We start from the raw sequence: 14,349 nt of genomic DNA, 5'->3' as shown, positions 1-14,349 counted from the left end.
TCAGGACGTGTGGCTCCTTTCAGCAGCTGTTTCCTAAAGCAGGGTAGCCCTAGTCTGATCAAAAGATCATCTTTCTCTCTGTGTACCATCCATTAAAATTAGACCACTGCTTAATTGTAAAAGAAATAGATTTGTGAATTTTTGTTTTTGATTTTTGAATTGAACCCGTCATCAATGTTCATCAATGTGCCTCAGACAGGAAGTGGAAGAAATGTTGAATCCTGTAAAAGTCCCTCTTCCTCTCTCTTTCATCACAGAGCCAAGAAGATTCAGTGTCGTAGACCCTTTCTACACTCCCTCGGGGTTCATGTGTGCGGTTTTGCGGTGCCCATGGGGTTCTGACAGAAGCAGGGAGAGCACTGTGTCCTTGTGCCCTCTCAGCAGGGTTTTTCCCTCCCATCAGCCCATTCACTTGAGCAGATTCAAATAACGCTATAAAACTGAATGCTAAATGTTGGCGTTATCTCGTCTGTAATGAAAAGCCCATGAAATTGATTTAATGCTGCAGCGCCTCTCTCGAGCAGCCTCTCACGACGGAAACACAAAACAATGAGCCTCCAAGATCTAATAATTAACCCACCTAATCCGCCAAAGTTAATCTCTCGCAAGAACTTTGTTCCAGTGCTAACTTTGGCACAGGGAGAGAGGCCACTGGGGGACAGAAGATGTTGTGCAGAGAAAAGAGGCAAGGGGGGAAAAGCAGCACGAATGACTTGTGACACTTTGGTGAAGGACACTTGTGCTCGGCAACAGCGAGCAGCGCTAAAGAGAAGCAGGGACGCGTGACCTTCATTAGCATTAGCATTAGCATACTGATTTGTGTTTTGTGAAGAGATTAACGAGCTGAGGAAAGAAACAGGAAATGACATGCGTAATTCAAACCAGAGAGACCACAGAGGTTTGATTATCTGTAACCATCCTTAATCTGGACCTGTTTATTTGTACTTTTCTTTTAATTGTCTTTTTTCTTTCTTTGTGCTCCACAAACTAATTTATTATACACGTCAGTATGTTTCTTTTACATTATGATTTCTTTTTTCAGTTGTTTTTTTTTTTCTTCTTTTTTTCATTTACTTTTAGTGGCCATATTGAAATGTTTCTCTATTTTAATTATTTTATATATTTTTAGTTTTCTTCATTTATCTTTCCTTTTTTATTCAGTAGCCATATGACAAAAAAAAGTCTTAATTTTATACATTTTTCATTCTCTTAGTACCGGTAGTCTCTCTAAGTAGCCATATGGCAAATTTTCAGTTTTTTATTTATTTATTTTATTTGAGTGGCTGAATGGCACATTTTAAAAACATGGGTTCTTTCTTTTTTTTGTAAAATCTTTGTTTTGATGCACAATGCTTTTGACAGTCACAGCTTTTTACGACAAATTCAGATCAGGTGTGTAAATTATCTAATATAGGAACAGTCCCTCTAGAGTAACCAGAAGGTGATAGATAATGGATCCCCCCATCTTGGTTTTGAACTCAGAATTATTGGGTTGCCAATCTCAAATCTTTACCTATTAAGCTACTCCACCTTCAGAGTTTTGAGTTACAGTCTAGTGTAATGACATGCTGTAGATGGGCTTTTGACCCCCTGCAAGTTTTCACTGCTCTGATTAGCAGCTGTCAGACGCAGATACACGCCTTCATTAAAGTGCTAGGACTATAATTACGTTTGTTATGAAATAATAGAGCTGTAGATACTCTGGCCTGTTGGTCTTATTTAGTTGGCTTCAACAATGATGATGATTATGTTTGATTACTTTGTTTGAACACTGAACTCACGACTGTCATTAAATATGTAGATTCTTTAGCAGTCTTGGTTTACCACAAACAAATTGCATGCTGTGAATCACATTGTCATTTAATAGAATTTGCCTAGTTGTTCAGTATTAAGTTGAGTAGAAATCAGACGGCTGATGATTGGGTTTTTTTCCCCATATTTTCAACTCCCAAGAAGCACATTTAGATGAGCTGTATGGACACACACACTTGGGTCTCACACAGTCATTAGTACCTACCATTATGGACCTTAAAGAGGACCACATGTCATCTGATGCTTCTCAGTGAGATAATAGGCACTCCGATGCAAGCAATTCATCCTACAATTCTCTGCTCTCTGCTCTGTCCGCTCACACTCCATGTCCACCATACAAATGATCACACTGATGGATTGAGCACTGATGCATCTCAGTCAACTCGGCCAACACATGAGGGTGGACAGGCGCTGTCGCCGTGTGTTAAATCATACGGTTTCTATATCCTCTAGTGGCGTTCAGGCAAACAAGTACATTTGTCCTCCCAGTGGTGTAACCGTTTTTATAAATGCCCATAATTCTGTGCTGCTCGCATCAAATTAGAGTGTTATTGTGAAAGCTTCTGAAGCAGTCGAAAGTGAGTGCAAATAAACTTTAATATATTGCATTTTTCCCAGCCTGTGTGCGAAAGAAATAGCTGATGGTCCTTCTATGAGCAGCGTGTTCCTGTGCTGTCTGTAATTAAACTGCTGCCAAAAAATGAAAGGGGCTGTAGATCAGTCCTGCTAGCTCCACTCTAAACAATTATATTTGAGTTCTTTTGATTTATATATAATTATTTGAACGATGATGTAGCATCATCCCCCGTGTGTGTTGCATTAGTGTGAATGGAGTTGTTCCTTGAAGCTCTGCTGCATTCATGTGGCTGTAAATTTGATTGAGATGAAGAGCACTAGTAAATAATTGTCTTCTCTCAGCAGGTTTCCCTGCGACGACGTACGGACCCGTGGCAGCGGCAGCAGTGGCGGCGGCACGAGGCTCAGGTAGGGCGACCCCGGGAAGAAGCAGCTACATGGCGTACCCACAGAACGCAGGGCCAGGTAAACACTCTTTACCCCCTGTGTTCTGAGTGGCTACTGCTCCCCCAGCCGAAAACACACTCTTCACTAGAGATTCTGTGTCCTGTCTATCTCCGTCCACTCATCATGTGCCCTAATCCGTCTGTCATTTCACTTACTTACTCCATCCAAAGACTAAAATCTCTGCTATGAGTGGCCACAGACATTTCTGTGCTTTGCAGTCTATCCAGGGTTAATGCCAATCATTAAGAGAGTGCAGCTGAGATCAGATCCAATGTCTTGAACATGAACTTTACGGTGTGTGGGAAATGTTTGTTTTAGGAGTGTCCTCTGGTTGTGAATGACTCTGGACTCAGTTGATGGTTTAAAGTAGTGTACACAGGTTTAAAAGAATAGGGAATTTAAATACAAGGAAGTGAAATTCAAATGATTTCAATTCAAAGAAATTCATTTAAATGTTTTATGTTAACTAGAAAAGCTTTAAATGTTGCCTTTACAGCCTTATTTGAAAGTTTTGAAAAAAGTATAAAAAGCCATGATTGAAGGTTGATGGATGGATGGAATTACAATTTTTCCTATACCTGTCACACCATTTCAACTTTCTGTCTTGTGGCCAATTCAGTTCAAATTCACACACATGAACTGAAAGGGAGTCAATTCAGAATTTTGCCCAGCTCTGCTCTTAGTGTGTTGCTGTGACCTACACATTAAAAGCATTATGGGAAGTGTCAATTTTGAAACAAATGAAAGAGGTGTAGCATATGACTTTTTTTTTTTTCTTTGAATGTCAAGATACAGTATGCCTCCAACTTTTCGTCATACAAGGTGATGTATGAAGACACATGATCTTGTTTTGATTGTTGCGCAGTCATCCCATATAATATGTAATGCTGCGTCATGCAAATTGTCAGATAATCATTGGATGCGCTTCTAAAGGTCAGATGTGGTCAAAGTTTAAATGTTGAATTTGAACATCATGTTAAAACGCTTGACCTGTTCACAACACGACACCAGGGCAACGCTGCAGCTACTCTCAGTAGGGTTCAGAGCACTGGAGAATGTTGATGTAAGTCTGGGGTTCAAACATTAACATGAAAACTAGATACCACAGCTTACAGACTTAACATCTCAGAGATTTGTATACTTGATAACACACCATTGTTCTCCTTTCAGTTGGAGTTTATTGGCCTAGAAGAACTGCACTTAAGAGGAAATTGTCTTGGAGAATTGCTTTCACGAACGCATTCAATCCCTCATCTAAATTCTGCAGTGTTTCACTGCTGTTTCCTGTTAAAGAGATTGTTTCAGAGATTCAGGTTAAGGTTTGTCTCCCTGGACCTGACAGACTGCAGAGACGGTTGGCTCCGCAGGGCACACAGCTTTCTGGAGGCCGATTTCCCTGGTGCAAGACACTGCTGGCGTGTCTCCAACTGATGTGCCTCGTCCTTTCCTGCTTTGCTGAGACATCTCCCCCTGGATCTCTCTGTCCCTTTCAGAGCAATGCAGTGGTCTCTAGGTGGAGGATCATGGGATGCTTGTTGTTTTTCTAGAGGTTGCCGTATGCGGATCGCCCCTTTCCTAATCATTAAGGCAGAAAGAACTTGTGTGTGTCTTTCTCTCTTTTTGGTTCACCTCATCATGTGCAGCTTTTCTTTTCTCACCTTTTCATCCCCCCATCTTCTATTTCCATCTCTCCCCCTGTCTTTATCTCCTCTTTCCCCAGCGAGATGGTAGTTGTCGTAAGACACTAACAGATCAGTGGAAAGTGATGAGTTTGCTCAGCAGATGGAGTGCAGTGGAGGCAGTTTCCTGTGCCCTGGTGTATTGTGGGAGTGTGCAGTGTTGAGCCATGTTCTCTTGAATAAGCAGTACTGTGTCAGGGTTTTTTCAATGGCCAGCGGTTGCTGCATTTAACCCCTGTGTCCTACGGATTCTGCTGCTGTCGTTTTTTTTCTTTTTTTCCACAGAACTATCAGTACTGTTAAACGAAATGCCGAATGGGTTGAGGTCCATTCGTTATTATTAATAGATAGATATGCAAGTTTGTATTTGAGGGAGCAGATGAGATGTTGTTTTACGTTCTGCTCTGCTGCAGTGGGCCGCCTGCCCGGGCATGAAGATGCTCCTGTTTGGCAAAATACCTCACATTATCCAAGATCATTATCCATTTCATCCCAACAAGCTCTGTGAGCCTTGAAAAGCATCTCTGCAGACTGCGGGTTTGGCTCCTGTATAAGAGGTGAGATTAAACTACAGGCTGTAGTTCCCCACTGCATTAGCTCCTGCTGGACTGAATGTGATTTAAATCCCCATAGAAAAGATGAGATGGGACTCTCTGCTAAGATCCGCAAAGCTGAAGCCACTGTTTTTTGGGGTTTTTTTTCACATTAAAGCTAGGGTCCGTTTTATATCAGAGTTGGGTTTGTGGGGTTGATATGGTTTTTTATTTTATCATCAGGTTTTTTATTTTATTTTGAGTTTGCATTTTGTTAGTTGCACCTATGTTCATGGCACACAGACACTTTGCAGTTGTTGTTACCTTGCTACAGTGGTACAAAGAGTAGTAGTACCAGATCTTTCTGCTCTTTGCTGTCCCCAATAGAGAAAAGTATACATTTATTTTATTTTTATTATTGAATTCATTAAAAAAAATTCTAGTTGTATAATATTTACATTTATAATTTGAAATGTATAGTTTTACTTGTATTTTATATTTATTTTGTAAACATGTAAACACATTTCTACACAATGTAATATTTATTTTAAATTGATTTAAATGTATTGTATATTATATTTGTTTATTTTATCTGTATAATTTACTATTTATTCTAAAATTAATTTATTTTTTAAATATACATACAGTGTAATACATTTACATTTAAAAAAAAAGTTTATTAGTATTTATTTTTATCTGTAAAATGTCATATTTCTTTTTAAAATGATTTAACATAAACGGAGGGGGGTGGGGTTGCTTTAGGATGCTTTAAGAGGACACAAAAACACATAAAAACTCAGCTCTAGATGACTCAAGTTTCATTTCAGTCCGACCAGGAAGAAGACTTCAGAATCTGTCACCAAAAAAAAGGAGCATGATGGGTGTCTTTCTGCTGTGTTCATCTACAAATCATAACTCTCAGTGTCAAAAGCTTTGTAACTGAGCCGTCACTAATTTAGATATAACGTCCTGAATTTCTGAGGTTACTTTGTCATTCAACCAGAGAAAAGCACGAATAGAGACCTGAGAGTATGCCAGAAAATGGCTGAATAAATCATGTGTTAAAATTCATTAGCAAAGCCTTTCTGAGCACCAAAATGACAAGACATTAAATATGTATTATTTATTAAATGTCGGCACTTACGGAAAAGGGGGTCTAGTGATGTTAATTAGCCAGACGTTCGGTCAAAAAGGACTGTTTTGAATGGAAAGTGAAAGCTAAATCCAGGCACATGTGGTTTTTTTTCCCCTTTCTAAATTGACTTAGGTGGAAATGAAGAGGCTAATTACAGCTGCTCTGAAATTCAAAGCTAATTTGGGGGCCAATATGACAGACTAACTGACATCCGCCATCAAGTGGCTTGTTCGAATGGCCACCAGGGATTTGAGTGTGTGTGTGGATAATCACACACTTGTTCACTGATGCACTCTTAACCAGCTCAGCCATGTAAGTGGCGGAGGACAGACACTAGCCTATGTTTTACTGTGAATGTGATCGAAAGCTCTTAGACTGTTTGACGTGTGTGTGTGTTAGTGAGAGAGAGAGGCAGTTTGAGGTCACTTCTGTGATCTGGTAAAGTGGAAACGAGGAGAGCCGTTATCCACTCAGAGAGAGCTGCCCCACTGTTGGCTGCAAGCTGGGAGAGAGAGGGAGAAAGGAAACAAGCGATGACTTGAGTTATAACTTCGTAACAGGTCTTTCTGTTGTTCAGGAGAGAGCTGGTGAGAGTGAAAGTGAGGGGAGAGGGGTAATTATCGTCAGAAATGAGGCTCGGCGAACGATTCGCACTGCTGGGCCCGCTGATCTGGTCGCCACGGCAACGCCGACCCACTCATTTGCTTTGCAGATGAGTAATTACATCCAATTAGACTACTGAGAGAGTGAAAAAAAGAGAAACAAATTGAAGAAGGGGTCTTTTGTTTCACACTGATAGCTGGAATATTAATAATTGGGCTGAAGATAAGATGGACAGTGATACTTGTAACTAGGAGCGGAGTCGAAGTCTTCAGCAGTTCACACCTGAGAGTTTCACCTGCTTCCACACTGCACTCACTCTCCTGCTTATGGTCAAAGTCCCTTTAAGACAAGTCATTTCACTCGGCGGCCATCTTTGAAACACATCTCGGGCAAGCAAGTGCAGCTCCTGGGGAAACTTCAAATTCTCCAAAACTGTTTGCCAAGCTTAAATTGCATATTTGAAATCACCAATGAAATCTGACAACAACTGTCTCATAATTATTTTTCTAAATGCTCGAATCATGACAAAAAGCCCACTTTTTTTCAGGCTGGACCAAGGTAATGCTCATGCACAGTACTAAACGCGAGGAACCTGAGCTTCTAACGGCTGCTGCAATGGCGGCGATTGACACTTTTCTTTAGAAGTGGGACTTATTTCGCCATATTGCACGTTACACTTTCTCCCATTTATAAGTAAATATAAGTGTGACTGTGTGTATATAACAATTAAAAGCTAAGTATTTAAAAATGTATGCGTAATCTATTTTATTGTTTTATATTTAATTATTTTTTAATTACACAGTATTGTTTTTTTTATTTGATTATAATTTGTATTTTTTATTACACATTAACATTGCGTTTTCATTAGTCAAGTTTCCTTTATGATCAAAAATTTGCAATGGTAATTGAAAGCGATAGAGTTTTGCTAAAAAAAAATTGCACACATGGTAAGACATTACTGACTGGTTTGTAATTTTAAAATGACTGGGAAATTTCATTTTGGAAATGTCAACAAAACCCATTATGGGATGTCAACTCTGCAAGGGCCCCATCAGGCCCTGTTTTCATGTACAAGTTGAACAAATAAAATTGATCCTGGTCATGTAGAGATGGTTTCAAAACTGATTTGATTTGAACCCTGCTTTCAAATTTTTAATTTAAATAAATAAAGACCCTAAAGATAGGGCTGCTTTCTTTTTAGGGCTGTTTTTTTTTCTTAAAAAACATCAGAATGTAAATTTGTGGCACATGCAGTGACATTGGTGTTCTCATTAACTCGTATGTCCAGACTGCAGTTAAACCCAGAAACAGAGATGTACAGCTCTAGCGCGCTGCCAGCTGAATTATCAAAAGCTCTGGTGATGTGCCGGAAATTGTGTTATTGATGAAGCGCTACACCAGATGTCCGTACAACTAAAACAGCATTCCATTGGTGTTCATTAGCAAACCATTAATTCGCGCACACATATTGTGGTGCACAGACTAAACACATTTCTGTGGCAGACACCCACATCGCCGCGACCTCCCGAGGTGATGCACGCTGCCTCTTGAACATGCTGCAAGAGAACATGTGTTGTTTTAGAAAGATCAGAGGAGAGCTATTATTTCTCTAACTTTGATGTCAGAGCAACTTTGCCCGATCCCTCTCTGTTTCTCACCTTTGCTTAAGTAAAAGTAAATCATTTGTATGCTCTGAAAAGAAAATGAGCAGAGGAAGATAATCAGGCAACGGCTCGCTCCCAGATGGCTGCTTCTGCTGTCTTGCCATCCAACTGAAGAGCTCTTTTCAGACTCATTTTATTCATATCCTTTTACACTGATGGCACTATCATTAGAGGCAATCTACCTGAACAATAAAGGTAATTTTCCCTGCCTTTATTAGATAAGACCTTCCTGACTGAGCGCCTTGTGCAGCTGAGGGCTAATTGTCCGTGTCAGCATAAACAAAGCAGCTGTGTACATCCGTTGTGTGTGTGAATGTCGGCTTTGTGTACTGCCTCTCCCAGTATCCTGTAATCGGCAGAATTAGGCAGATGGAACAGGAAGCCGCCATTGTGGTGTCCTGGCAATGTGCGACTCTTGGAATGCGTGCCGGCACGGTTCCGCAAAGACAGTGCGGGAGGGGGGGATGTTGCGCGTTCGCTAACCTGCGCCCTGCTCAGCCGTTTAACAAATGGAGGAGTCTGTGTAGAGGTTGACTCTTGTTTGTTGTTAAAGATCTAATTAGAGAGTGCAGAAGAGGCAGTGGAAGCTTGTCTAATTAGCGGGGAGCAGAAAACCCACTTTAAAATTCAAGGACAACTGGCGATTAGAATGCACGTCGAAAAAATGGATTACCAAAAGAAAGGGTGTCTCTGGCCTTTGTTTTGCTGGGGTTTTTGTTGTTGTTGTTGATGTTTTTTCGTAGTTGAGATCGAGCGTGAAAGTCGGTTTAGTCCTGAATAACAGTGCAGGGTGGGGAGAGAACGATCTAAAAGACTCATTAAAGACCCAGGATGCCTAGTGTTGACCTGGAACAGCCCCAGTGTGTCCCACACAGAACTCCATAGGAAGCTCCACAGATTTCTGTAGAATTGGATTGGTGGGCATTCATAATGTTGAACACATTGGTTTTAACTGCCTATAAGAATGCTCTCAGCTTCGTTTAAATGAATGGTTCAGCCTAAAAAGAAAATTCTGTTATAATTTACTTACTCTCATTTCAAACCAGTATGATAAAAGATAATTTGAGAATATATTTGTTGTTGTTTTTTTCAATTGGGTCACAAACAACATAGGACCCTACTGACCCTCATTCTATGGACAAAAAAACTAAAAACTTTCGTGTTGCTCAGAAGAAAGAAAATCGTATAGATTTGGAATGACATGAATAAATGATGGCAGAATTTTCTGAATTTTACAGGTTTGGGCAAACGGTTCCTTAAATGTGTTTAAGCTTTCAATTCAACAGTTTGAGAAAAAATCGGGGTAAAAAAAGAACCCACAAGTCTGTCTGGGCTATATACATATATGTGTTTTTGTATGAGTACACATGAAGCTCGAGTTTATACAGAGATGTAATTGGGATCATTACAGCGGCACATTTCTGTGATTCCTCAAGTCATGATTTCCAGAAAGCAGGCGGTGTTGGAGTTGTGCCATTCCTCAACACTTGAGTGTAATTTGACAGGCAGGCGTTTTGCCCACAAACCGCGGACGGTGAGGGAAAGTTGCGAAGCTGATGAAAGAGAAGCTACTTAGAGATTCAGATTACTTTTGGCAGCTGTTGAGGGCATAATCAGCTCTGTGATGTTCGGCACTACTCCAGGACGCTCCTGCAGGTCCCAGACCCCAATGAAAAGCAAACATGCGGCAGGGGAGACGCAAGATGTAAAAGCCTGTGCGGTGGATCCTGGCTTTCTTTGATTGGATCATCTTGCTCTTTTTAGAAGGCCAATGATGACATTTCATGGTCTCTGTATATCAAACCCGCACATAGGATTAAAGAGACCAGCTATAAATGTTAGCTAGAGCCATCAAATAATGTCCTCTGAGGCGTTCATAATCTGCCATCCTGATGAAAAGTGTGTCTGTTAAGGTTTAACATACTTTTTTTATGTTTATGGCCAATAAACATCAATGATAGTTTGTTGAACCACACGCTGAATGTGACAGCGTTTTATTTCTCACTGTATCCTATCCACCATATCTAATGTGTTCACTCATAGGTATCTCTTAAGATCTTTGCTAGCATCTTTGGTTTAGTGGGCATCATGCTGTGTAACTACTAACAAATTGAGTGTATGTGGGCATCATTCAGCCTCATGTCGTCACCTGTCAGTCATTCATCTTTTTTTGTATCATATAGTGTCATGTGCATCAATGGCCGCGTCTCATCTCCTCTATGTATTTCCTAGGGTTCCCCGATTACGGCTTTTATTCTGGCCCCGGTGACCAGCGGCCCGCTCCCTGCTCCTTTGCCGACTATGCCACCTTGGGGCCCCATACGGGTCAGATGCTGCAAAGTGAGCACGTCACCTCCACCTGCAACTCACCCTCCCAGCACCACCCAAGCCCGGACCACTTCAAGAGCTCAGGTGTGCATGGCGTATTTTGTCATAGACATGTTCTCCTTCTAACACCCATTCATTATGATATATTTGGAAATACCCCTTAATATTACAAGAGTGTCCTTATGTTTTTTTTTTTTACATACAGAGACATCCCACTCATGTACCTCATGTTTTAGTGCAAAGAAATCAGTCCTACCTGTCTGAGATCACTCCTAACAATGCTTCATAAAATACTTAGGCATTGTTAGGATAAAATACTTTATCATATATTATTTATATATCTTAAATACGTACTGTACAACATCTGTGAATGAAGTATAATATAGGGTTGACTCATTTCAGTCTGTTCCTACGTTGATTTTGAGATTCTCTTAGAAATCAGATTTAAAACCACCCTCCAGTCATGGTTTGAATCTGTGGACTGTCTGATGCACGTTAAGCCTCATTGTTTTGAAAGAGCCAGTGAAGTCACGCGTTGTGTGACCCATCTGCGGTGCGGTCCTAATCAGTGCCAGGCCAGGTGTCGTGGATCTTTGAGATTCAGCTCCTTCTGTCCTACTTCTCTTTGCCTCATTTCATTTGGCAGCCAACAGGAAAATGTCTGTAGTCCTCCCGCTTTACACCAGCGATTACATAGATGAAGTAGGTTTGGCCTTGAGCCCAACCTGTGCTCATTCTGCTGCCGTTAACTTTGGACTCAGTGCAAAGGCTAAAGCTAAATCCATTCCTAAGAGTACATGATTTAAATGGAAGAAAAAAACCCATTAGTGTTCTTGTTCATTCGCTGCAATGTGTCACATTATGGAAGTAAATGTGTTGGGGACACCATTACTGTTGACTTTAAGATCTCTGAAATGCATTTAGACAAGTATTTAAAGAATAAAATCTGTGAGTTCAGATCAGTCAATGATTTGCTACATATTTTGTTGTATTGGCCTCCCACTTCTGCAACAAGTCTTTTCATCGGTTCCTTCTTGCTAGATTTTGACACATTTCTCCAGCTAAACAACAACAAAATATATTCTTTAGTTTTATTTTTTGTTGGCATTGGAAACAGAAACTCATCTACGATTTTGCTGCTTCAATTTATGACCTTAATATTGCTTTCAGTATGGGTTTAGAGCGTTTCCAGATAGCTCTATTAAATACAGACGCGCTACCTGATATGAAGGTCCGTCCAAATGTCTCTTGTATGCTCGTTGCTGTGGCAACTTGGACACAGTCAATGCATTGTGGGTCTTTCGGGGGTCAATACTGACACCATTGGTGTGTAGCTTTGTGTTAGATAGTATCTGTTTCTAAGTCTGTCCCCGCTCAGCAAAAACACTTTGTTATCCCGCCAAAGCATGTGCAGGGTGACATCGATTAAAACCCCAATGCTGGGAGCTGGAGCGGGACAGATGAGTCACCTGTGTCTCCAAAACACGCTGCGTAATCGCAGGCCGGCGGGTTTAATTAGCATGGGTGCTGCTAAGCTACCAGTCAAAGCCAATAAATGTAAGTCATGTTTAGCTATTAAAGCTAATAGCAGTAACGGTTTAGCCCCAGGGTTTAATTTGGAGCATAAATCCTATTTCTGGCAAAGCGAGAGAAAGCACAGCACCTTTACAGAATCCAGCAATTATATGGAAGAAAGATTACAGTACACACAAAAAAGGACTGTACAAGCGAGGTAAGCCGTAGAGCTCTGGTAAGACATGGGAAACACGGCCAGAGACAGGAGGAGAGTTAGTCTGTCATCACTAATTTAACACAATCTATGTCATTTACCAAAAGCCACAGTATTAACCCTCTGGGGTCTGAGGTGTTTTCAGGGTCCTTGAGATGTTTTGGTATGCTCTGACATTTCTGCTTTTTTCAGTTGCTTATAAACATATTAATGGCACAGGTGAAATTACACTCTATATAGCACACACAGGGCTACCATAATATGTGAACAACATGTTAATACATGTTTGTATTGTTGAGAGAATATTGTTTATGCGTGGTTATTGAAAAAACTAAAAAATAAAGTTTCTAATATAAGGCCACAAATAACATACTAAATATCTGTCCACAAGACTTTTGACTAGTGGATGTTGTTGCCTAGAGTTTTTGCTTCGAATTGATCTGAAAATCATTCTGCCTAATCATTCACATAAAACAATAGATTGTTTTAAATTGTGAAAAACATTTTTTTGTTTGCAAAGGCAATATGCGGATGGGCGGAACGGCCCAACCCCCTCATGAATAATTAGGCAGTTCTCACCTGAGCAGACTGCATACTAATGAGCCTTTCATTCAGTGGTGTCACACAAGAAAGAATGCAAGGACAATATATATATATAAATAAATAAATATGTATACACACACACACACACACACACACATATATATATATACACTACCGTTCAAAAGTTTGGGGTCAGTGAGAATTTTATTTTTATTTTTTGGAGGAAAGAAATCAATACTTTTATTTATCAAGGAATAATTAATTTGATCGAAAGTGACAGTAAAGACATTTATAATGTTACAAAAGATTCCAACCCTAACCCTATTAATCAAAGAATCCTAAAAAAAAAAAAAAAAACTGTACAACTGACAGACCAACAACTGTTTCAACATTGATAATAATAATAAATGTTTCTTGAGCATCAAATCCTCATATTATACTGATTTGTGAAGGATCATTTGACACTGAAGACACTGACACTGGTGATGCTGAAAATTCAGCTTTGATCACAGGAATAAATTACACTTTACTATATATTCACACAGAAAACAGCTGATTTACACTGGAATAATATTTAATACTATAACTGATTTTTGTTGTATTTTTAATCAAATAAGCGCAGCCATGGTTAGCAGAAGAGAATTCTTTTAAAAGTATTTAAAATCGTACCGACCCCAAACTTTTGAACGGTAGTGTATGTATATATATATATATATACAAACAATCAAAATATAAATGAAAGCCAAAAGCACATTTTTAGTCACACCTTTTAGCCATCCACATACCATTTTTAGCCATCCACCGCGGTAAAAATAAACCAGTCGCATTTCAAAGTCGTTCGTGAAACGACCGCCAGGTGGCGCAAAGGGACATTTAGCAAAACGTAATGGGGCTAATGTCTGTAGCCTAAGGATGAAATACTACAAGTTATGGTAATTTCCAAATAAGCCTACAACAAACATTTATAGCCTACTCCGTAATTGTTGGTCATACAGATAAGATATAATCTTTTAAAACTGTAAAAGGCTAAAGTATAGGCCTACACTCACAGGCTAAATGAAAAAATCGCTCATGTGAGAAACAGACGTTTGGGTATTTCTCAGTGAGAAAATTCATAGCCGAGCGGTAGAACTTACGGTTCATCATCAAGATGACACGGGTTCAAATCCCGCACAAACATGGTCTGCTATAAATTTTATATTTAGATTTGTCTAGCTCTAAAACTCTGTTACACCATACAGTTTTTTTTGCTTATATTTATAAAATACAATTATCATGCATTTCCATTTTACACTAAGGA

General features: G+C 39.8%; 1 protein-coding gene across 2 annotated transcripts in view; it reads left to right on the top strand.

Moving 5' to 3' along the window:
* The window catches only part of msi2a (musashi RNA-binding protein 2a), a 173,634-nt gene that overhangs the window by 147,336 nt on the left and 11,949 nt on the right, over nucleotides 1-14,349 (top strand). Inside the window, exons 11-12 of one of the 2 annotated variants that reach the window (XM_056271315.1) lie at nucleotides 2,734-2,853; nucleotides 10,682-10,861. In XM_056271315.1, coding sequence (XP_056127290.1) covers nucleotides 2,734-2,853; nucleotides 10,682-10,861 — 300 coding nt within the window. The remainder of the gene's footprint in view (nucleotides 1-2,733; nucleotides 2,854-10,681; nucleotides 10,862-14,349) is intronic. The other variant, XM_056271316.1, reaches the window with a different exon arrangement.

This window comes from Rhinichthys klamathensis, unplaced genomic scaffold, assembly GCF_029890125.1.
Source record: "Rhinichthys klamathensis goyatoka isolate OS25496 unplaced genomic scaffold, OSU_Roscu_1.1 h1tg000314l_1, whole genome shotgun sequence".
Lineage (NCBI taxonomy): Eukaryota > Metazoa > Chordata > Actinopteri > Cypriniformes > Leuciscidae > Rhinichthys > Rhinichthys klamathensis.
Note: the sequence above shows the minus strand (reverse complement) of the source record. Positions and strands in the feature narration are given on the sequence as shown.